Source organism: Kogia breviceps, chromosome 9, assembly GCF_026419965.1.
Source record: "Kogia breviceps isolate mKogBre1 chromosome 9, mKogBre1 haplotype 1, whole genome shotgun sequence".
NCBI classification, from domain to species: Eukaryota; Metazoa; Chordata; class Mammalia; order Artiodactyla; family Physeteridae; genus Kogia; species Kogia breviceps.
The window spans coordinates 13,668,247-13,693,865 of record NC_081318.1 but is presented as its reverse complement, the minus strand read 5'-3'; the positions used below and the strand labels follow the sequence as shown (position 1 = coordinate 13,693,865).

At 43.5% G+C, this 25,619-nt stretch overlaps 1 protein-coding gene across 7 annotated transcripts in view; it reads right to left on the bottom strand.

Moving 5' to 3' along the window:
• The window catches only part of SLC37A3 (solute carrier family 37 member 3), a 90,164-nt gene extending 65,128 nt beyond the window's left edge, over positions 1-25,036 (bottom strand). For 4 of the 7 annotated variants that reach the window (XR_010842059.1, XM_067041995.1, XM_067041996.1 and 1 more), the window contains exons 1-6: positions 24,916-25,036; positions 16,143-16,303; positions 14,778-14,886; positions 8,275-8,367; positions 4,758-4,841; positions 2,783-2,928 (exon numbers count right to left, since the gene is read on the bottom strand). Coding sequence is in view for 6 of the 7 variants with exons in the window: in XM_067041995.1 (XP_066898096.1) it covers positions 2,783-2,928; positions 4,758-4,841; positions 8,275-8,367; positions 14,778-14,886; positions 16,143-16,231 (521 nt within the window). In the remaining variant the exon portion in view is untranslated. The remainder of the gene's footprint in view (positions 1-2,782; positions 2,929-4,757; positions 4,842-8,274; positions 8,368-14,777; positions 14,887-16,142; positions 16,304-24,915) is intronic. The other 3 variants (XM_067042000.1, XM_067042001.1, XM_067041998.1) reach the window with 2 other exon arrangements.
• Positions 25,037-25,619: the final 583 nt, after the last annotated feature.

The window sequence follows — 25,619 nt, the reverse complement described above, 5'->3', positions numbered from 1 at the left end:
AACTAGAGAAAGCCCGCGCGCAGCAACAAAGACCCAACACAGCCCCCCAAAAAATCAATAAATCAATTTATTTTTTTTAAAGGATGTTACATTTTTAAAAATAAAATAAAAAAATAAATTTGTATTTTATTCTACTTAATACATATTAATAACGCACGGTGTTAGGTCTAGGTTCTTCAGCTCTTTCAACATTTTTATAACCTCACAGAGACAGAAGGAATCTTAGAAATGAACAGGTAGACAACATTTAACAGTGAAAAATAAAGTCTTTTCACAAGTCCCAGCTCTGTCACTTCCAGCCGGATGATCTCCAGCAAGTCCCAGCCCAGGCTCAGGGCTCTCATCTGGAAAGCGCTGTGTTCCTCAAAGGACTGAGTGCAGTGACAGAGTTGACAGTTTGGGCCTGCAAGGGTGTACCTACTAGTACTACCTGCCTCAATGTGTTTTTAAAAACTATGACCCCGACAACGGGAGGAGGGACACGACTCAGCCAAGGTAATAGCTTTCCAAGGCAACGTCCTCAGTGGATCACTTAATTCCCCAACTTTTTTCACTTGGAAATCAAATGATTTGAACTAGATAATCTCTATGTTCTCCCCAGTGTGAAAATGCCCCAAGCCTCTAAAACCTAAAACCTACCAAGAGCGTCCTAGAGGGTCTGAGTAACACGGGCTGACCAAAGACATGATTTCAGAAGAAACTGGCTGAAAACGACTGTGACTTTAAGTTATCATAGTTTTACTGGTACTTTGTGGTTTATTGTTACATTTCACAGGAAGAGTCACTGTGTGTCAGGCAACGCATCATTGATTTCACTTACTAGTGTTATTTGCTTAAAAACAAACTGTCTTACTTTCAAAAGTAAACTGTAATGGCTCTCTTGAATTTGTTGTCTTTGTGACTTGAGCCAGAGAAATAATCAAGAGGTCAGCCTACCCAGTCACTGCCACCTACCACCAAGTGCCATCCAATGTATAAAAGTTCAGATAAGGATTATCTCAAAATGATACATGTCAAAGTGATTATCTTTGAAGTAAAAGGATTTCAGGTGGTTTTGCCTTTATTTCTCTGTGTTCATTTATATTATCTGGTTTGGCTACAAAAATCAAGTAACCTTTGTATAATTTTCCAAAATCATGACTGGAATGAAGTTATGTTAAAAATCTTAATAAAAATAAATAACACACAAGCAGACAGCATCTCCTACTCCAAAAGAAAACTAAAGTATCCCGGGGGAATGAGTACCTCCGAAAATCAATTCTGTTAAACCAGTGACACTAGAGTTGGAAAGAACTGGAAATCACTAGCACACTGAACATAATCAGAGCATTCTCATTAAGCGGTGCTGATTCTAACCACAAGGCATTTTACAGGTGAACTTTCACAACAATACAGAGATCATTAGCCAGCAAGCACCTCTACTCCTAGAGACTGGGAAGCTGGAAAACCGAGAGGAGCTGGTCAAAGCATGCACTGATCACCGCGGTGGGTGGATAATGCCTGCTGTGCAGACTGGTCCCTATGTAAAAGAGTAAACAAACAAAAAACAGAGCCATCGATGAAATAAATGTGCATCTCACCACAAATAAATATTTATCCAGGACAAATGACAGAAATCCAAATTAACAGTATTCCCAAAGGCAAAGTGTCATAAACAATGATAAACAACAAAGGCAGAGTGCCACAAACAACAGTAAACAACAAAGCCAAGTCTTTGGGTAGCTCAACTTACTTTCCATCCTGTAAATTAAGTATGGTTCTTCTTGAGTGGCAGTAGGTGCCCATCCTCAAACCATGGCCCCCGCCACACACACACACACAAACACACACACACACACACACACACACACACACACACACACACACACACACACACACACACACACACACAACGGATAAGTACTTAAAGGTTTATGGGAAAAATGGCCAACTTAACTAAGCCCCAAAGTTTGGCATTCTTCATCTGCATCTTCCTTTTTTTTTTTTTTTTTCCGGCTGCATTGGGTCTTCGTTGCTACATGCAGGCTTTCTTTTGTTGTGGCGAGTGGGGACTACTCTTTGATGCAGTGCGCAGGCTTCTTGCTGCGGTGGCTTCTCTTGGTGTGGAGCATGGGCTCTAGAGTACGCGTGCTTCAGTAGTTGTGACTCGCAGGCTCAGTAGTTGTGGCGCACGGGCTTAGTTGCTCTGCAGCATGTGGGATCTTCCTGGACCAGGGCTCGAACCCGTGTCCCCCGCACTGGCAGGCGGACTCTTAACCACTGCGCCACCAGGGAAGCCCCATCTGCATCTTCTTAAAGCCTTTGCTCTGTGACCTCAGGGCAAGCCCTATGGATAACTTCTGGCCTCAGTTTCCTTATCTTTAAGAAGGTTAAACTAGATCACTGAGTCTCAAAAAAAGGGAAAGCAAAACCCACAGGAAGATACATGATGAGATGGCACGTGAGATTTCTCTTATTACGGTGTGTTATTTATGTTCTCTAAAGGGAAGATTTAAAAAAAAAAAAAATTCGAGACGTACGGCCTTAGCCACACTCAAAATCTGACCATGGCCAGGAGACTGCTGTGAATGAGTCCCACAGGCTAGACCATCTCTAGGGTCCACATTATTTCCAATGTACTTTGACATGAAACCTCCTCTCCCGGCTGCGCTAAGCTTTCTAAAATAGAGGGAAGACGTGGGTGGTGTCGAAGGGATCAAGTGCATTGACTCTGACAAGTCTTGAACAATCCCATATTAAAACTACTTAAGTAGAGAAATGAAAGAAGGAGGAAGTGGCATACCCAGCTTTCCCAAACCAGTTGCCCATAACAGCAACGACGCAGGGCCAACCAGTGGACTGCAGCAGGCCATTCACGATCCACAGGCCGCAGTACAGCCCCTTGTTGTAGAAATGCAGCCATTCTGTGAGAGTGCCAAAGACGAACACCTCAGAGAAGAAGAAAGAAAAAGACACATGTAACATCCACGTGGACACCCCGATTAAAGACCCCATGTGAAAGATACAGTCAATGTCTGGGGCCTGAGACGTGTGGCCGACTCTTCAGATGCTCCCGCCCAGAGCAGCGCTGAGCGAGACCACCGCCAACCACCCCCACTAGAGAGGCAGAGATGGCAAAGGGCGTAAACCGCAGTGAGGACCATCCTTCCAACTTGCATCTTCAACTCGAAAAGGTTAAGTCCCCATTGTTGGACCTCTTTTTACATCTATTTCCCTTTCCTCTTGTTTATGGAAGGCAGCTCTGGGGACTACCTGACTCCACATGTTTAAATATCGTTAGAACAGCCCAGGCACATCATGCGGACCAGAAAGCGCCAGCTATTATTAACACCGTGCCTAACGAGTGCATCGGCGTAACTTGTGATTGGCTCAATCGTTTGGTGGCATTCAGCAAAGGACTGCTTTTTTCCAGGCATTCTGCTCGGGGTGGGCATTTTATTTGCAGTCAGTCTCCTTCGGGAATATTTGGCATGGGTTTCAAAACGGTATGTCTAATACTGTATGATTCCAGTTATATGACATTCTGGAATGAGCAAAACTATAATGACAGAAAAACAGTCAGTGCCTGCCACAGGCTGGGGGCAGAAAGAAGGGTGGCACTTACACAACTATACTCATTTGTCAAAATTGAGGAGTATACACTAAAAAGGGTGAGTTTAGTGAGTTTATGTACATACTTCAATTTTTCAAAAAATGTAAAAAAACAAACAAACAAGAAAGTATGTACACAGGTTTAAAAACAGTATGTATATATGTGTGGGTGAGCAGCTTGTGAGTAAATAAAGTGCTTCAATCTCTGAAATAGAAAAAGAAGTTTTTCCCCATACACAAATGGCAGACATTGAAAAACAATAATAGAGTCTAACTAAACTCCATGCTTTCACTCAATCAACAACAATTTATCACCAGATGCTTGTAAGCAAAGAAAGATGAATCAAATATGGATCTTGCCCTCTAGAGCACTTAATATGCCAGGCACTGTTCCAAATGCCCCACATAGAGTAACACACAGAACCCTCACTGCAACCCCAGGTGGAGGTATTCAAAAGGAGAGGCTGAAGCACACAGAAACCGTAGCTGGAAACTCCCGGGGAAGGACTGAAACCCAGGCGGTGCAGGTCTGGGGAAGTCTGTGGTCTTAATCAACCCACTGCAGGCTCCTAGGGAAAGCAAGACTGACACAGAAATGGGCAGGCTGAGCAGCAGACAAGAGAAGTGCCTTCAAAGAAATCCAGGCACAGAAGGAAGCTCAGGACAGGAAAGAATGACTCCTGGGAGTGGGGCTGGTAAAGTAAGGCATAATGAAACAAGAGTCATTTGGCCAATGACTTGAAGGAGACGCTGTTATACTATCAAGAGCTGAACAGAGAGCATTCAAGGCAGGGAGAACAGCAGGAACAATAGCGGTGAGGTAGAAGGGAGCAGGATATGTCAGGGCCACAAAAGGTATTGATAGTTTGATCTGGGAGAGCAGAGAGGTGAAGCACAGGACAGACATGACTGTCGAGGCGGGCTGGGGCCAGGTTCTTGGGAGCACTGGATGCTTTGATTTTGCTGGTGACTGAGAATCAAGCAAGGGGCATAACTGAAGTCATACTTTAAGGACATACCTAAGTGAAAAGGCACAGAAGGGATTAGAACACTGAAGGTTAATTTTTCTATTCTATTCTATATACAGAAGTGGGGGATTGCTTGGATTGTAAAATACCTGGCTGAGATAACAGTAATAGTAATAAGAATAACACCTTTCAACTTACCACTAATGCAGAGGAGCACATGCCAAAAGACAGAACCCATCGCAAATTAAGCCGGTCCCCAATGATACCACTGACGAAAAGGCCCTAAAAATAAAGCATTTTATTTTATAGCTCTGGATAACAACACAGCCTGGAAAAAGTAAAATGCATTCCAAAGCAAACGAGGCAAACAAAACACAAAAATTCTCATGCCTAGCCTAGCCGTCTAAATCAGTTTCACTAACATTTCAAGAAATGACAATTGTTTCTGCACACTATACTGTAAACACTTTATGCACCAAGACAGTACAATTCAGTGCAAATTTCCATTCTATTTGATCCCCTAACTGCCTAAGAGACTGAAAAGAAAAGGAAAAAAAAAAAAAAAAAAAAAAAAACCAAAGAATAATTTTAAAAAAACAAGCACACAAATGTTTTCTCTTCTAGAATAGATGAGCTCCTAAACACCAGTTATCTGCTTTCCCAAAGGGATTCCTCTTAGCCATTTGCGTTCTGGATTGAGATGTTACGTGTCCTGCAGAACAGAAGCTTCAGGGGCACATGCACTGCCTGTTTAACCTGACCCTTGGGTTACATGACATCACGAGGCAAGGAGAGCACGGAGGCAGAGACAATAATTAGTTGAAGAGAGGCACAAATGTTCTGCTTTCTGCTCTCCTCCCACTGAGTGGCAGGAATTAAAAATGCCAAGATCATGGCAGCAAGGCAGACCAAAGAGCTAAGGGTGACACACTTTAGGTTTTTTCTTCCACAAATATATAAAATGAATAAATGTCTGGACTAAATACGTAAATTCAGATACAAGTGTTTCTCATAAATTGACTATATTATAAATATAGCTGTATAAATATATCTATATTAGAGAAAATTTAGATTATAAACGGCATAATAAATGTTTCTCCCTTATTATTATCAAGCTTTCACTACCTCAAAAGAGGCACCCCCAAACATTAGAGAAGAGTCTATGTTCTATAGCTCCAGTTCACATGGTCTTATACTATATATAGTAAGGGGGGGGCGGTGGTGAAGAAAATCTCTCAATATGTTTCAGATTAGGTAACCAATTTATTCTGTATTGCTCCAAAGGTCCACACAATACCTGGCAGTTACAGAAGGAAATGCAGCTCAATATAAAGAGCTATGATCACTGGTTTTTCATGGCATTTATCTTTTATCTCCTAAACCTATTTAATCCTATAGACAACTATTATCATCATAATTCTATATCATCATAACTGTGTAGGTAAGGAAACTAAATATCAAAAAAAGGTTAAATTCCATTTTGATACCAAGCTTATAATAGCTAGTTGGTGGTGGTAAGCTAGTGGTTCCATGAGACAACACAGCCTCTTCTAAGGCTGAAGGAGAAGCATCACTGGGAGTGCTCCAGCCAAAGCCAAGTGATCCTATATTGGGATTTTGTACAGAAAAGCCTGGCCTGATCATCAGAAAATCTACAAACAATAAATGCTGGAGAGGGTGTGGAGAAAAGGGAACCCTCTTGCACTGTGGGTGGGAATGTAAATTCCCACAGCCACTATGGAGAACAGTATGGAGGTTCCTTAAAAAAATAAAAATAGAAGTACCATATGACCCAGCAATCCCACTACTGGGCATATACCCAGAGAAAACCATAATTCAAAGACACATGCACCTCAATGTTCATTACAGCTCTATTTACAATAGCCAGGTCATGGACACAACCTAAATGTCCACTGACAGACAAATGGATAAAGAAGATGTGGTACATATATACAATGGAATATTACTCAGCCATAAAAAGGAACGAAATTGGGTCATTTGTAGAGACATGGATGGACCTAGAGACTGTCATACAGAGTAAAGTAAGTCAGAAAGAGAAAAATAAACATTGTACATTAACGCATATACGTGGAATCTAGAAAAATGGTATGGATGAACTGGTCTGCAAGGCAGAAACAGACACAGATGTAGAGAACAAACGTATGGACACCAAGGGGGGAAAGCAGGGGGAGGGGGGAGGGATGAACTGGGAGATTGGGATTGACATGTATACACTAATATGTACGAAATAGATAACTAATAAGAACCTGCTGTATAGCACAAGGAACTCCACTTCGCTGCACAGTAGAAACTAACACAACATTGTAAAACAACTATACCCCAATTAAAAAAAAAAAAAAAAAAAAAAAAAGGTTGGCCTGAGAAGCTAGGCTAAATGATCCAAGATCTGCTCCAACTGTGTCTGTAAGTTTCCTCTTCAAAGAAAAGATATTCTAGTAACCACCCAAATAAACATTTGGAGATTACTTTGGGACTTTCACCCAGTATTTCACATCACCTGCACATTTATACCTAAAAGGCTTTTTTATAACTGGACACATTTTAAAGATAAACAGTAAGATGCTGGGGAGAAAAGGTCAGACTGCTCCCCGGGGGCACAGCTCCAGCTATGCCACCACTGCTCTAATTCGGCAGCCACCACAGACAAGCCCTAAGGCCAGACAGAGACACTGGCTGCCCGATTCCAGGACACTTCCTCAGCCAGAGCTGGCCCCGGCCACCCCAGCTCTGCTCCCAGGACGAGGCCACCCTCTCGTGTTCTCCTGCTCCCTCTCAGCCTCCCTGGCCCATCCCTCATTTTCCCCACCTCAAAATACTGGAAGCCTCCCAGCCCCGGCTCAGTCTTCCTACCTCCTCCCCGTCCTTATCAACTCTCCTGATGATTTTCATCCAGTCTCATAATTTAAAAAGTCATCTATGGGACTTCCCTGGTGGTCCAGTGGTTAAGACTCCACATTCCCAATGCAGGGGCCTGGGTTCAATCCCTGGTCAGGGAACTAGATCCCACATGCATGCTGCAACTAAGAGTTCTCATGCCACAACTAAGGAGCCTGTGAGCCGCAACTTAGGAGCCCTCCTGCTGCAACTAAGAAGCCCACAAGCTGCAAGTAAGGAGCCAGCGAACCACAACGAAGACCCAGCACAACCAAATAAATAAATAAAATTTTAAAAAAATAATAAAAATAAAAAGTCATCTATATGTGAAGGGCTCTGAAATTTCCACCTACACTCAGGCCTCTGCTCTTCAAGAGGTCTTCCCCAGCCATCCTACATACACAACAACCCCCCCACCCCACCCCCCACCCCTGGCCTGGCTCTTTGCCACAGCACTTACCACCTTCGAATACACTCAGTCATTTACTTATTTATAGCATTTTGTTACCGTTTGTCTCCCTTAGCTCCTACTCAAGAAGAGAAGCTTGAAAAAGAATATAAGCTTTATGAAGGAAGGGATTTCTCCTGTGATGCTCACTGATGAATTCCCCATCGACTAGAAAAGTACCTGGCACATGCTCGGCACATGCTAGGTGCTCAAAAAATATGTGTCAAATGGAGGAATAGGGGGATGGATGGGAAGGACACAAAATATAAACTCTCCTCAGTCAGCAAACTCAAACTCCCTTGACAACTGCATACGGTTTGGAGTAATTTTATATTTTTTCTCAACGTAAAAGCCTAGAGTTCTGAAACTTACCACAGCATAGGAGAAGAGGAAGATGGTGTCAAGTGTTCCGAGGAAAAGAGTAGCTTCCTCTGCACTGGGAAACAAATGGTTTCTGCTCCAGATCTGCAGTCACACAAGAATCAGTCAGTCCCGCTGGTCCAAAGTACCTTCACACACAACTACCACCCACCCCCGCATCACCAGGTGGTGATACTGAAAAGAGCAAATCAGCACTCTGTACATAAGGAAACATATGCAAAAAAGGTCCACAAGGCCAAAATCATTTGCATAACACTAAAATGTTATTTGCTTTTTCCCTTTAACTTTTCCATTGATGGTGCAAAAGCAGTGGTGGGTAAAACTCCTGTGCCTTAGCACGGATCAAGGCGGTTACACAACTGTACTATTAATCAATGTATTCTTTAATGCCACGCGGTTTAAAAATAACAAAGGCAATTTCACTTAAGAATGTCCTTGGTACATGCTAGACGCTCAATAAATATTTGTCGAGCAGTAAAAATTATTGATTTTATTAAATCTGGCCCCTGAGTACATTTTTTTAAATATTTCATGTGATGAAGCAGAAAATATGCATATAGCACTTATGCACACCAAAGTATGATGGCTATCTTGAGGAAACTGTCTGAGCTGCAAGCTGGAATGTCATTTTTACTTGAAAGAGTGACTGACAAACAAACCCTAGTTATTCAGATTTGGGTATTTGGCAGATATTTCCTCAGAAAAGAAAGAAACGTGCCTGTCACTTCAAGATCCATTCAAAGTACAAGACAGACAAATGGATCTTAATGCAAGTGTATAAAAAAGTTAATGAATACAGTTTCAGATTCCACATTGTAACTAACCTTTAAGAAATTGCCTCTTGTCAAATTCTCATGTAGTATCAAAGACAAATATCCACAATTAACGAGAAAGGCTATTAAAATACTTCTCCCCTTCCTACTGTATCTGTGAAAGCCAAATTCTCTTCATATACTTTAAAGGATCAAGCTGCAAGAGACTGAATTCAGAAGCAGACATGAAAACCCACTGTCTTCTACTGAGCCAGACATGAAGAGATTTGCAAATATGTAAATCAATGCCACTCTCCTTATTAAGTGATTTTTTCCATTTTGAAAAAGTCATTTTTCACTAAATGTTATTTATGTTAATGTGTTATGGGTTATTTAGTTCATTTATAAATAATTTAAAACCAACGTATTTTTCTTCAATGTCTTGGTTTTAATTTCTAAAACAGTAAGTCTCTATAAATACAAACCCATAGCTCTTTGGGGTCTCCAGACCAAAAAGTTGTTATACTAAATGATTTCTGAGATGGGTTATTACAGAAAATTTGACTTTGGAATATTAAAGAGAAAAATTGCAATCAGCAACTTAAAATACACTCTACCTTTTAACAGAAAGTAAAATCCCCAAATTGTAAGAGAATATATAAAGTGTGATCCTAAGCATTGTGACTCACTTCCATGAGGCTTAACGTCAACAGTCTTGTTACCTTCCCTCACACACTGCTTTCCTGAGTGATAAGAAAGCAGCTCACACAGCTGAGACCCATCAGTATTTCAGTGTGCCAACTTGGGGCCCGAAATATCTCCAATTAGAGTTATTTTGCCACTTTCCTCTCTAACCACAATCTTTGATCCCTGATGCCACCCAGGCTCAAAGGACCCAGAATTAAGCCCTGTGGGGCACACACCAGTGCGAGGAGCTCACATTCAAGCAGTTGCTCCAAGTTTCAGGGTTTGTTTCTTTACTCTTACGAGAAGCCACCAAAATCTCCCTGCAGGTGTGGCTGACACAAAAACTGACAGGTTTCAAACAGATTTTTTCTGGTTAAAATTCAGCTGAACTACACTCCTGACTGCCTACTTAACAAGTGTAAACAAAACCCAAAACAAACAAACAAAAAAAAAACCAGGACTAACAAAAAGATTCAGAAAATACGATAAAAGAGAAAAGGCTAGTGAAGAAAGTTAACATCGATAATACAGCTATACGAACAGGAGAGAAGATGACTGTCTTGAGGAAAACTGTGAGTCGCAAGCTGAAATGTCATTTTTACTTGTAAGAGTGACTAGTTACTCCGATTTGGGTATTTGGCAGATATTTCCTCAAAAAGAGAATGAAATGAACCTGAAGGTCATCAACAAAGTGACTTTAAGGTGCTCAAATGTCACCCGTTGGCCTGCACATATGCACAATTGCCATGCGAAAGGACCAGCCAGTGTGGAGGCCTTTGTTGCGTTGTCAGGGGAGGGCCTGCATTAAGCTACGACGACTGCTCCACGTTGGGGCACTTCCTGGAAACACAAAAGGTCGCAGTGTGGGCTTCCTCAGTGAGAATGTTTATCACAGAACTATAGCTATGCATGGGGGTGGGGAAACACACGAAAGCGCTTCCTGAAGCCGACTTGTGTTCAGGGGTCAGGTATCGGTTGCTGTGAGAATCTGAGTAAGAGCAGCTGTGGCCGAGGTTGAGCTGGAATGTCGAGGGCACCCTGAATCCTGCTTTCCTCTCCTGGAGAGAAGTTTAGACTCTCTTACACTATTCCCTACACCCTGGAAGGGCTGTGCTGTCTGGAGAGTTATGACTTTTTAACTTAATGGAACAAATTTTTGTTCACAATTTTCAATCAAGTTGTCCTCAAATCTTAGATTCAACCATTTCCTCTTCTTTATCTATAAACAGAGATTTTATATCATGATCTCTTACTTTGTCCAATGTTTGCCCATGTCAGTGGGATCCATTATAAACTCTCAAGGTATACAGACTGTATCTGCTTAATTTTTTTGTAAAGCACCTAAGATAGCTATGCACAAACATGAAAGCTATAATAAGCACTTTTTCAGGATGCTGTTTAGGGCACTTAAGAAATGTTTAAAAACATACATACACAAAATGTTTTTTAGAGTTGACTCATTTTACATATACTTCCAGTTCTAAGAACCTGTCCACTTTGGACAAGAAAGTAAGTCTCCAAAGGAAGCTAGACTTAAGACAGTTACAGACCCAGAAGCACAGGAGTGAAAGGTACATACTGCCCTAGCCACTCTGCTCCCAGCAGCAGGCTTCAGGAAAGAAAATACCTGGATTTTAAAGTCTACCGAAGAGGGCTTCCCTGGTGGCGCAGTGGTTGAGAGTCCGCCTGCCGATGCAGGGAACACGGGTTCGTGCCTCGGTCTGGGAAGATCCCACGTGCCGCGGAGCGGCTGGGCCCGTGAGCCATGGCCGCTGAGCCTGCACGTCCGGAGCCTGTGCTCCGCAACGGGAGAGGCCACAATAGTGAGAGGCCCGCAGACCGAAAAAAAATTTAAAAAATAAAAATAAAATCTACAGAAGGGAGTGGAAGGTTGGCACTGCTCTCTATGAGGGCAGGTATGGAAATACAAAGACCTCCAAGATAAGTCAGAACCCAACTTCTACACAACCAATCCATCCAAGCTACTGAATACATAGTCCTGAAAGATCAGAATGGTGAAATCTACTTTAATAAGCAGCAATTAGAATAAGTAAGTAAATATCTTAGCAGGAAAGTTAATGCAAGTTCAACACAAGTTAATAATGTGACACAGTTACTGGCAGGAAAGAGTTACCATAGCAGACCTGATATGTACCCTTAAAAAGGCCTACTTGCAAGGCTGGCCCCTGGAAACTTGGATCTTGGGAGGGTTCCCATCATTCCCTGCTAAGAGTGGCTCCCTGTACCTAAACTGTCTGTTCAAACAATATGGTTTGTGCTGAACACCTGCTTTCCTTATGGAAATGTGGAATTTTTGTACATGCCAGGCAGAGGGTGTCTACATGACCAGCCCCAGTAAAAACCCTGCCACCAAGTCTCTAATGGGCTTCCCTAGTAGACAACATCTCACCGGAGCTGTCATGACTTGCTGCTGGTAAAATTAAGCACATCCATATTATTGCACTGGAAAGGGACTCTTGGAAGGTTTTGCCTGCTTTCCTCTAGACCCTACCCTATGTGCTTTTCCCTTTGCTGACTTTGCTCAGTGTGCTTCACTGTAATAAACCATAGTTTTGAGTCATATGCTGAGTCCTATGAGTCCCCCTAGTGAATCATCAAACCTGGGGGTGGCGCTGGCGATCTCCAACCCAGTCACCTAAAAAACAAAGGCTGTATAACCAGAAATTCAGTGCCTAAATCAAATCCTATTATTCTATATATTGGTCAGCCTGTACCTGAAAGATATTTAGTGCTCTGTGTCACTAAACTACAGCTGAAGGAGCAGGGATGCTTTGCCTCAACGTGAGAAATTTAGGGAGACGGATCTTCCTCAAATATTTAACAGACTGTCCTGCAGCACGAATCAACTTAGTATGCACGGCTCAGGATAAAACCAAAGATCAAAATTAAACAGAACACTCTTATCTCACTATAAGAAAAAACTTCCTAATAATGAGAGTTAAATAAAAATGTAATCATCCACCTAGAAAACAGGGAGTTTCTTCTCCCTGAAGTATTAAAGCAGAAGCTAGGTGGTCATCTGTCAATAATGACAAAGAAGGATTCTATACCATTTGAGAGGTTAGGGCATATGACCTCTCTAAGGCCACTTTACCTTGAGGGTTTGTGACGAGTCAGTTAATGATCATTCAGACGTACTTACCGTGCACACAACACTGGTCAAGGCTCCATCAAAAAATGTAGCTGTCTAGTCTTAATAGCCTGCCTTTTAAAAGTGCCTGATAACTTCAATTCCAGAAAAATTGTTCAAGAGCATTTCCACTACAATGTTAGCTCCATGAGGACAGGCTCTTTTCTTTTTTTAATCCTCTAGGCTTTTATTGATTGATTGATTGATTGTATCCTCAGTGCAAGACAGACTGAATAAGCAATTGACTGAATAACTTATTTACACTTTAGGGTATATTCATATAACCTTCGAATCTCTGTCAATTTTGAATTGGTCCAAATAGGGGAAATAATTTTTAAGAAATAAAAATGCGGGGCTTCCCTAGTGGTGCAGTAGTTAATAATCCCCCTACCAATGCAGGCGACACGAGTTCAAGCCCTGGTCTGAGAAGATCCCACATGCCGCAGAGCAACTAAGCCCCTGCGCCACAACTACTGAGCCTGTGCCCTAGAGCCCGTGAGCCACAACTACTGAGCCCGCAGTCCACAACTACTGAAGCCTATGCGCCTAGAGACCATGCTCCACAACAAGAGAAGCCACTGCAATGAGAAGCCTGCGCACCACAATGAAGAGTAGCCCCGGCTCGCCACAACTAGAGAAAGCCTGCGCGCAGCAACGAAGACCCAACGCAGCCAAAAATAAATAAATAAATATTTTTAAAAGTGCAAAGCATATTAACATATACCTATAATTTCACATAAGTAGAACTCAAACAATATAGTAAAGTTTGACAGGTATGGATTTTTGTATTGAGATATGGCATCATAAAGAATAGCATCTCCAGGACTTTCCTGGTGACGCAGTGGTTAAGAATCCGCCTGCCAATGCAGGGAACACGCATTCGAGTCCTGGTCCCGGAAGATCCCACATGCTGCAGAGCAACTAAGCCCATGCACCACAACTACTGAGCCTGCACTCTAGAGCCCATAAGCCACAGCTACTGAAGCCGCTGAGCCTAGAGTCCGTGCTCCACAACAAGAGAAGCTACCGCAATGAGAAGCCTGTGCACCGCAACGAAGAGTAGCCCCCACTTCCCGCAACTAGAGAAAGCCTGCACGCAGCAATGAAGACCCAATGCAGTCAAAAATAAATAAATTTATTTTAAAAAAAAGAATAGCATCTCCATTCCAAATAGTCATCAAAGAATTTACTTGGTCCAAAATGAATATAAGAGGGAATTCCCTGGAGGTCCAGTGGTTAGGACTCGGCACTTTCACTGCCGGGGCCTGGGTTCGATCCCTGGTCGGGGAACTAAGATCCCACAAGCCACACAGCACAGCCAAAAAAACAAAAGCAAAACAAACAAACAAAAATGAATATAAGAACTGGATACAGACTCCCTGACTTCAAGTCACTTAAACGAGATAAAAACAAGTGAAATGATTATAAAGTACATAAGTACCTAGACATTAAACTATGTAATATGCAATGCACACAGTTCAGGAGGGGAAAAAAAATCAGCAGAAGCTGGGAAAAAAACTTGATAGAAAAAGTGGCATTTTATCTTGACACAAAGGAAAAAGCAAAATTTAGATGGGTGTAAGGAAGGTGAAAGATCATACAAAAGAACACAGGCAAAATCTCAAAGGCAGAAATAAGCATGGTACTTGCGAAACTCGATGAAAAAAACAGCCTAGCCAGAATTGTGTGATTTCAAAACAGTGAGAAATAAGTTGGCTGAAATGGTTTAAAACAGACCTGAATCAGAGCAAGCTAAGAAATCAGGCAGAATAGTTTGGATTTTATGCCATAGGAAATAGTAAGCCATCCTCCTAAGGATGAATGAAACAAAACAGAACTTAGAAGATTTTATGGGTGGGCATGGTTCCCTTCTTAAATCCACCCCAGAACTTCGTTCTACTTACCTCTACAGGCAGTTCAACTGACTTGTTAAAAGCACTTGGGGTCCACTGCTTAGAGATACTGACTTTGACATTGCTGAATGTTTTTCTTGATGCATGGAGCAACGAGTAACTACAAAAGAGAGAAGAAAGACAGCTGAATGAAAGAAAAACGGATTCAATAAAATCACAGATATATTCCCATTTGTTTTATACAATTTGGAATTCTTCTCTTTTAAAAAAGAGAAATTCAGAAAGAAAGAGAGAGAGAGAAAGAGGGAGGGAAGGAACTGCTTTATAAGAACTATCCACTGAAACAGTCTCTGGTAAACAAAGAAACAATTAAGTTGTCTTCTTCAGTATGAGCCCCCACATTCACTCATAACATGTCTCTGGACCTAGAAGATGGAGATGTGATGGACTGCAACCCCTTTAAATCATGGTTGCAATTCTGTAAAGGATTTTAAGTCTTTACCAACCACTGGCCACTCACTGCACTAGCCATTCATTGGCTTTTTCCTTGGGGCCTTTCTTTTCCTCATACTGATGCCTCCCTCAACCCCTCACGAATGGATTTCCCCTAAAGCAAGCATCCAAAATTACCTATCAACTCATGTAATTAGAAAACCATTTTCCTAGTTTCTGCCTTAAAAGAAAAAAAAAACAACCATCATCAACACTTGCGATGCCTTCAATAAAGATTAATAATAAATAAAATCTATTCAGAAGAAATAATTGAAATAGCTGAGTCACAGGGTTATGAAAAACGTGCCCTACACACCAAAAAGCCTGGCAGAAGTCATCTACAAACCACTAAAGAGAGCCACTGAGGGCCACTGAGTCAGACATGGATGATTCTTCAGTCACACTGACTGGTCAGGCTCTCACACGAGTGACCAAAGTTTCTCAAAGAGGTCTCCTACCATCTTTACTGCTCAAGGAGGCACAGAGCATTCCCTGAATACGCACATCCTTTGTTCGCAAGCTCCTGGTTTTAACAATTAAAGGACTTTATGTTAGAGCAAGGCTTTTCAATCATAGCAGTATTGACATTTTGGGCCCCCCAAATTCTCTGTTGTGGAGGGCTGTCCCGTGCACTGCAGGATGTGTAACAGCATCTCTGGTCTCAAACCACTAGATCCAAGTAGCACCCCTTCCCCCAGTGTGACAACTAAAAATGTCTCCAGACATTGCCAAATATGGGCAAGACAGCCCTCGAGAACCACTGTATTAGAGCGATCATAAAGTACTGCAGAAGGACTAGCTGGTCTAGCTCATGACTAGCCCAGGCCAATCACTGCATTAGGCACTTGCCATGCAATAAACAGCTCCTTCAAAAGGAAAACAAGGACAAGAACAACAAGAGAAGAGTTTCAGTGGCCCACTTACCTGAAGAAGGTGAGCAGGAACACTGTCACATGATGATGGCTGAACTGGGAGAGCAAAGTTCCTCTTTGAAAAATATTTGGCCAGGCCATGTTCCTCCTGACCTTCCTTCTCACCTTGACCTTAAAGTCTGGATAGTGAATGGTTTACATCATTTCTTCTTTCTGGAAAAACAAAACACATTATTAACATTACTCATAATAGGCATATTATCCAAAAACAGAATTATTTAGACTTACAACCAGTCACTGTATAATCAGACCTAGAAAAATAAAAATTACATGGATTAGTTGACACCAGAAAACTAGATTAATAATTATGTTTTATAGCTATTAACCAGTCCTTTAAAAAGAAATCCTTGGGGCTTCCCTGGCAGCGCAGTTGTTAAGAATGTGCCTGCCTATGCAGGGGACACGGGTTCGAGCCCTGGTCCAGGAAGATCTCACATGGTGCAGAGCAACTAAGCCCGTACGCCACAACTACTGAGCCAGCGCTCCAGAGCCCACGAGCCACACTACCGAGCCTGTACAACACAACTACTGAGCCCATGTGCCACAACTACTGAAGTCCGTGCACCTAGAGCCGGTGCTCCGCAATAAGAGAAGCCACCGCAATGAGAAGCCCATGCACCACAACAAAGAGTAGCCCCCACTCAAAGAGTAGCCCCTGTTCGCCACAACTAGAGAAAGCCTGCACGCAACAACAAAGACCCAAGACAGCCAATAAATAAATAAATAAATTTATTATTATTTTTTAAAATCCTTGATGAAAGATTACCTCCTAACAGAACAAACTCTCACAAACTGATAAGAAAATCACTAATTCTGACTGGAAAATGAGCAACGGAAATGAACAGACAAGAAGAAATGAAATAGCTATTAAACTTATCAAATAAGAGTTCCAATCTCATTAGAACGTAAGAAATGCTAATTATGGTAACAAAGTTTGCATAGTTAAAAAAGACTGTGCTCAATGCAGCTTAAGGTCTAATGATCCTGAACTCTCATACACTGCTGATGGAAGTGAAAATTAACACAATTTTATAGGAAGACGATCTGGCCACGTGCATTGAGAGCCTTTGACACAAAAATTCAATTTCCAGGCATTCATTCCTAAAGAAATACAGCATGCATTCAGCTCTATACACAAAGGTAATTTTCACAAAGTCGGAAGAGCTCTCTCATGTGAAGAAATGAACTTTGTGCCAGTCATAAAGGAACAGGGGAGAGACAGCGCCACACCTCTGCCATCACTTTCCACTACTTCCTCTCCCCTCTCCCCTCTCCTCTGTCCTCTCGGAAAGCCACATCCACGCTCTGACACCAAGACTAATTAAGCATAAAGTAAGCATCTACACTTAATGTCTCCAGCTATGAGTCTGCAGAAACAACCTAAACATGCAATAAGAGGGGAATAATTAAACAGATTATGGTATATCCAAATGGCTGAATATTTTATCATTTGACATGATGATTAAGACTATAATAATGAGTAAATGGCAAGTGAAACGTGTAGGATATGACTTATAATCAACTGAACTCTAGATTTACATATTTACAAGTAAACAGGGAATATACAGTTCTCTCTGGGCAGTGGAATTATGGGTAATTTTACTTTTCTATATATTTTCCTAAAAATTCTACAATAAATATATATATTAATTTTATAATCAGGAGGGAAAACATCCACAGCATTGTAAAAGTCCTATAGTTTATCTTCATGTTAGGAAAAAATAAAATTAAATTAACAGGGGCTTCGCTGGTGGTGCAGTGGTTAAGAATCCACCTGCTAATGCAAGGGACATGGGTTCAAGCCCTGGTCCGGGAAGATCCCACATGCTGTGGAGCAACTAAGCCCGTGCGCCACAACTACTGAGCCCGTGCTCTAGAGCTCGCGTGCCACAACTACTGAGCCCATGTGCCACCACTACTGAAGCCTGGATGCCTAGAGCCCGTGCTCCGCAACAAGAGAAGCCATCACAATGAGAAGCCAACGCACCACAAAGAAGAGTAGCTCCTGCTCGCCGCAACTAGAGGAAGCCCGCGTGCAGCAACGAAGACCCAATGCAGCCAAAAATAAATAAATTAAAAACAAAAACAAAAAAAGCTTTAAAAAAAATTAAATTAACAAAATACCTTGTATGATAAACGTACTACAATAATAGTCAAGTAGGAGACAAACTCAAAAGCTTCCAGCACTAAAATTAGTGAATCACTGGACTTTGCCCAAGGCTGTGTTCCCTGTGACTGCTATTTATACTCCTGTTCTCTATTACAATTTATACTACTGATTGGTAGATAAACCCAAAACCTTAAATGCTGAGAGACCCAGCTGAAAGGCCATTCTTGAAACTTTTGGATAAAAGATACAAAGTTGAGATGGTTAAAGTTATATAAACATTATAGCTGATTCACTTACTGGCTGTGAGCCCTTGGACACATCAATCTCTCTGAAGCACAGACTGTCATGTGTAAAATGGCCTATCTCTTCTGAGACCAAAACAAACAATGCATATAAGGTATTAAGATAATTATTTTAGCCACTGATCTGCCCAGGGTTAATCCCACATCAGGAGAAAATAGTTAATTTCAAATAATCATTCTCCTTGAAAAATGTTAAAACAAAATTATGAGCCAAGTAAGACAACAAATTTCCACTCACAAAATGTAAATAAACTTTGTCTGTAATTCCAGGAAGTTACAAACCCTAGAGCTACTAGTGTTACTGCTAAATTTACCTCTATCCCCCAAATTAAACATGACACCCAAGTGAAACAACTTAAAGTTTTAACCATTCTTTATAAATCATAGCTCTTTGACCTGAACACACTCACAACTCAAAACACTGTACTGAAAAAAAAAAACAAAAAAACAACAACAACACTGTACTGAATACTTCAGAAAAGGCTGTGGGCTATGAAATTCTATAATTAATTAGGTAAGAGAATAATTCCAAAAATGTATGCTCCAACAGATTGGAATTACTTGCTTCCGCAATAATGGTTGTGGATTTCAGGCCTGTACAGTTACACTAATGGTGTTAAATGACTACCAAGCTGTTTGAGACCATCTGGATTTAGTTTCTAAATAAACCACCTTCTCCTTAGCTACAGTGACAGGGAAGAAAATGCTTAATAAGTTCAATGGGAAAATAGTTTAAACATTCATCTGATGTTGGCAGAATGCCATTTTAAATGAATACTATTATAACATCTGGTCCTATATAATTATAATCATTAATAACAATACCTTGCATTTATATGTCCTACATCACAGAAGTGATTTCTGATCATCTGTGAGCTCTGGAGCCCTGCAGAAGCACAGAGTTTTTGCCAAGTCCAACTCTATTAAGCACATCCTACTTTTAGACCATTTCCCTTCTGGCTCTGAATATAGACTGAACAAATGTCTAACATTTTTCAAGTGTATGTAAATGCTGTTACAATTAATAAAGCCAAAATTCATTTTAAGTGTTTCTGAATAGGAGCTTGTCATTTAGTATTTTCTTAATCCATGGATACTAAATATACAACTGTAATGTGACAACAAGAATACCTTAAAAAAAAAAAAACTTATAAAAAGTAAGATCCCTGCCATCCAAAAGGATGCAGAACCACTGAGCCTTATTCTACTTTTCAAGGCTAGTTCATGATCATTAATTCATCTGATTTGTAAGAAGCTTTCTGAGATCCTATAGGATCACCCACACAACATACTTTCCAGGATGGAACACTCCATATTGTGTGATCGAGGCTAAATAAAAAGATGGCTTCACATGTGACACGCCCAGGCAGAGGGCAATCTCCCCCTTATAAACACTGCCTTGGAATATAAAACATTCCCCAAATTTCACTTTCCATACATATTTAGAGTCCATTCCAACTCAAACATAGTAAGATTTAAAGTTGTCTTGTAGGAACTTCCCTGGTGGCGCAGTGGTTAAGAATCCGCCTGCCGATGCAGGAGACACGGGTTCATGCCCTGGTCCGGGAAGATCCCACGTGCTGTAAAGCAACTACACCCGTGTGCCACAACTACAGAGCCTGCGCTCTGGAGCCCGCGAGCCACAACTACTGAAGCTCGTGCACCTAGAGCCGTGCTCCACAACAAGAGAAGCCACCGCAATGAGAAGCCCGCGCACCGCAACGAAGAGTAGCCCCCGCTCGCCGCAACTAGAGAAAGCCCGTGCATAGCAACGAAGACCCAACGCAGCCAAAGATAAATAATTTAATTTTTTTTTAATAATAAATAAATAAAGTCTCGTATTAGGAACACTTTGGGGGAAACAGACTGCAGGGTGGAAAGGGGCGAGACTGGCAGAAAAGGAGATCACCTGCCACCTCCCTCTCATCGGCCCCATCCTCACCCCACCCCCACTGGAAGGAAATGCTCTCCGGAAATGGAGAGAAGCAGTTAATCTACTTCTCCATACCATGACCCTGTTCTGCGAGCTCTTGCCTTTCCTACCCTGGCGGACTCCTGTCTGCCCCCAGATAACACTGCTTCCTCTGGGGTCTCTCAGGCAGAGGCAATCTTCCTTCTCACAACCACTCCTCCTCCTTGCGAGACCCCAGTTTCTCCGAAGCTCCTGGGCCTCGCTCTCCACTGCCCCTCACAGCCGTCGTCTCCTGGTCACCTGCTGTGCCCCCTCCGCTCTGTCTCATGTCAACACCCAGATGGGTAGCCTAGCAGACCCTTGTCCTCTTCCCACCAATCTTTTCCTCTATCCCACGAGCAAAACCCACTCCGTGGTCAAAACCCGGCCCGTGTCATCTACTAAGCAGTAAGCGCATCACCTCCCAAACTGCACTTCAAACATCTTGCTTTGTTTCCTTCCAGAAAACTGCTTACTTCATACTCCCCACTCCAAAGTCATTTTACCTCAGCAAGCTCCCAATTAGGTCACCACCTCCCCATTTTTTCCCTTCATCCATGACCCTCCTCCTGTCCTCATTCCCTTCTTTCCCAACTTAGAATCTGGACTATCTCCCTTACGGGCTTTTTTTCCTCGCTTGCCTCTGGCCTCCTCCCCTGGGCCCAAGTGGCTGAGTTTTGCCAGAGAAAAATCAAAGAGGCGGGCTGGTTTCACTTTTCAGATTCAAAACCACAAACCTCAGAGGGCATGCAACTCTGCCCAGCAAGTCCACACTTCCCTAAAGACCTGCCTTCTCAACATCTAAGATAACCACTTACACTTCTCTCTCTAAACCTCCAAGCTCTCTGTCCCCTTCACCTGGTACCACGGCTTTCTGCCAGTGATTCCCAGAGTGCCAGCCCAGCTCGAACTCGGACCCTCCAGGGCTCTCAGCGGCACAGCCAACCAACCACCTGAGAGCCCTCCTTGGAACTAAAACACAATTTCACAATTCTTCACTTCCTCCCTCCACACCCATCTGTCCCCAGCACTGCCCTCAGAAGATGGTACTGGGCTTCCCAGGTGGCAGCAGTGGTTGACAGTCCGCCTGCCGATGCAGGGGACACGGGTTCGTGCCCGGTCCGGGAAGATCCCATATGCCGCGGAGCGGCTGGGCCCGTGAGCCATGGCCTCTGGGCCTGCGTGTCCGGAGCCCGTGCTACACAACAAGAGAGGCCACAACAGTGAGAGGCCCACGTACCGAGAAAAAAAAAAAAAAACAAAACCATAAATCAGCTGTCATTCTTCTGCTTAAAATGCCTTCACGGTTTCCCAAGACTCATATAGAACCACAAAACAAGAGTTTTGCCATGGCCTCCAAAACCTGTATGCAGTAGATGCTATACACACACGGTAGAAAGTTCAAAGGGTATATACACAGTGACACCTCCCTCCCTGTTCGCAGTCGCCCAGGGCTCCTACCATTGCTTCTGCATTCTTGCAGAATCTGCACCTGTGCGTGCATTCCAGGCGTAGACGCACACTCACACATACACAAATGGGAGCGTACAACACACACTGTCCTGCACCATTTTTTTTCTTCACTTATCAGAGGCTGGAGGTCCGCCCCATCTGCACCTACAGAGCTGCCGCAGTCCAGTCTCCTGCGGGACATCTGGGTGGTTCCCAATCCTTTGCCGGTGTACACAGTGTGGAGCTATGTACACAGTGTGGAGCTAGCCGTTTCCTTCTCCTCTGTGCCCGCCTTGCTCCGCCCCCAGCAGCATCACTCCTCCACAGGGCTACCGTCTCCCTAGCACCCAATCCCTTTCTTGCCCCTGAACACACCAAGCCCTTCTTTGCTTTGGGACTTCGCATTTGCGGTTCTGTTGTCTGACATGCTTTTCTCCTGGTTCTTTGCAAATGTCTTGCTCTTGCCTTTTCTTGGCTCAGCCTCAAGTGTCATCCCCTAGAGTGGCTGCCTGGATCGTCCTATCTAAAATGGCCTCCCTCCGTTACTACCTCTCCCATCTCCATTTGTTTTTTCCCTTCACAGCATTTCTCCCAATCTAATTATCTGCTTTAATTGTTCACATGTTTATTGTTCATCTGTTAAGTTCCACATCTGTCTTAACACCACAGCTATAACCCCAGGTCCTAGCAGAGCATTTAGAATGATCAGTAAAGATTTTCTGAATGAATGAATGCTTTGACTGATGGCCAACACTGAATGCTTTCAAAGTGCCAGGCCCTGTGCTAGGCACTTACCATGCACCATTGCATTTAGTTCTCACCACATCTTTCAGATAAAAAAATGGATTTTAAAAAGTATTATCTCTTAGAAGGTGAAAGGAGCATTCAAACCCAGACCTGACCCTAGACCCTACGTTATATTGTGTAAGAGGGAAGGTTAAAAGGTTAAAATATCCCAAGTTGGGTAAAACACAGTAATTACAAATATCACACATTAAACACAGAAGTATAGATCCAGGATGGAAAAAAAGCACCTTATTAGTTAGTAACTGTGGTTCTCGCACACGCTTAAATAAGAAGGGCAATTACTTCACTCCCTAGACTTCAGTTTTTATGTTTGCAAAGTAAAATGATTATGTATACTCAGTATAAAGAGGTAAGGGGAAAAGTACTAAAAGGATAGTTGAGCTCACCTATTGTGACAGTTGCACCTATTGTGACAGTTGTGCGTGCTGTAACTTACACAGTATCTTTTTTACCCCACAAGACCTCATTTGAAGTCGTTTCCCTGTATCATGTAAATCCTTTTATTCGAAACTCAAGTCTTCCTGTAATTTGTCTCTCTTCTTAAATTGTTCCTTACCACAGATGTAAAATACCTAGCACTTTTCTGTAAAATTCTCTCAGGGTTCCTCAAACCACGTTCTTCCTACCTATTTTGAACATATTCCAAAGACAAGTTTTCAAGATAAAATCTTTCACTCTCCTAGACAAAGGACTTATACTCAACTTAATGGTCATTGCTGTGGCACTTCCTTATCACTGGTGAACAAGACAAATCAGAACCTGAGACAATGAATCCTGACAGCTAGTGAACAACAAGACGGTGCACCGACTTTGAGCCTATGAAAGTATCGTTTCAGGGTTATTTTCTGATGCAGAGACCAGATATCAAAGATTAATAGAAGATTGTCATCTGAAGCCACACCGTGGCCCACACAAAGGCATGAAAGTTCCAGTTGGAATTCAAGACCCTCCACTTAACTTCTTTGAGTCTCAATTTCCTCACTGAAAGATTAAATGAGACAATTTATAGAGAGTTCTCAGTACAGCACCCGGGGCTTCCCTCGTGATACAGTGGTTAAGAATCCGCCTGCCAATGCAGGGGACACGGGTTAGAGCCCTAATCCGGGAAGATCCCACATGCCGCGGAGCAACTAAGCCCGTGCGCCACAACCACTGAGCCTGCGCTCTAGAGCCCGTGCTCTACAACCAGAGAAGCCAATGCAATGAGAAGCCCGCGCACCGCAACGAAGAGTAGCCCCCACTCGCCACAACTAGAGACAAGCCCGCACGCGTCTATGAAGACCCAACGCAGCCAAAAATAAATAAATAATTTTTTTAAAAAGACCCAACGCAGCCAAAATTAAATTAAGTAAGTACAGTGCCTGGCATACAGCAAACATTCAACAAATGGAAAAAAAAAAGAATTCAAGCCTCAAAACGCTGAAGAAAGAAGGTGGCCATTAAGAATCATATTTTGCTCACCCCAGGAACTCCCTACATCCTTTCAGTAAGTTATGAGGAGATCGCCTAGTTTCTGGAAACACCAAAAACCCTGTGGACACGTTCCCATAATCCCGTGAGAAGTGAGAATAAACAGACCACATTCTGCAAACAAGAATACTGAGTTAATGACGAAAAAGCGATCAGATAAATTCCTGCCCGAGACCGTGGTAGTTACCAAAAAGCAAAGCCCAGTTATTCCACTAAGACCCTTCTCCCTCTGTGGCCTCACTACACCCTCTCCAAAAGCCTGCCCGGCCTACCTGTGAAGTACCCTTTCACCTGGTCTAGACGACAAACCCTTTTCTTGCACAGACGCCCCCGCCACCGCGCTGGCGTGGGGCCCGGCCGCCGGCTCTCCCCGGAGGCCCTCCCGATCCTCCCGCTCCCCTCCGCTACGGTACTCGCCGGCCCCCCAGGTCCCGGAGCACCTGGGCGCCGAGGAACCAGGCCCAGCGTGGAGGGAACGAGGGGTGGCCGGCCTTGCCCACGGCGCCACACCCACCGGCCGCCACCTTATGCCTCTCCGCCCCGTCCCCTCGTCGCCTGGAAGCTCCTCGGACCTGCCCTCGCCTGTAGCGCCCCCCACCCCCACCCCCACCCCCACCCCAAACCGGGTTTCGGCCCTTCTCGGCTCGGGCCCGGCGCGCCGCCCCTCGCGCACCCGAGTGCCGCAATAGTAGTTGCGCTCCAGCCAGCTTCTCTCGCTCCGCCGCGCCCGCAAGCTTGCCACTCCCGCCGCCACCTCACCGGCGCCGCCGCAGCCAGGGTTTCCGGGAACTCATGTGATCGGTGCCCGCGGCTTGCTGGGAGTTGTAGTCCGACCGCGCGGCTTTACCTGAGGGCCACTGGGCGGGGAGGGGAGGGGAGGGGAGGGGAGGGGAGGGGAGGGGAGGGGAGGGGAGGGGAGGGGAGGGGAGGGGAGGGGAGGGGAGGGGAGGGGAAGGGAGGGGAGGGGAGGGGAGGGGAGGGGAGGGGAGGGGAGGGGAGGGGAGGGGAGGGGAGGGGAGGGGAGGGGGAGGGGAGGAGGAGTGTCGGCTTCCAGACGCCGCGGAGGCCTGGGTGGACCCGGCAGCTCCGAGGGGGAAGTGGGGGTTGGAGGGACGGACACCGGCCAGGACTGTTAGGAAAGAAGCAGTGCGGGAGAGAGAAGATATAATCTGGGAAGAAATGATGTATATATAAATCATCTTTTTTTCAAAAAGCCTTTATTCTGCATTTTGTTTTGAGAGAAAGAAACGCGCTGCTAGGTGCGCTACTGACCTGCCATGAGGGCATAAGCTTTAAATTTTGTTGAATGAAATACAGTTGCCCATAAGGACAGGGTTATTAGTCTGTCGGTATAATTCACTGTTGTACTTCCCACCC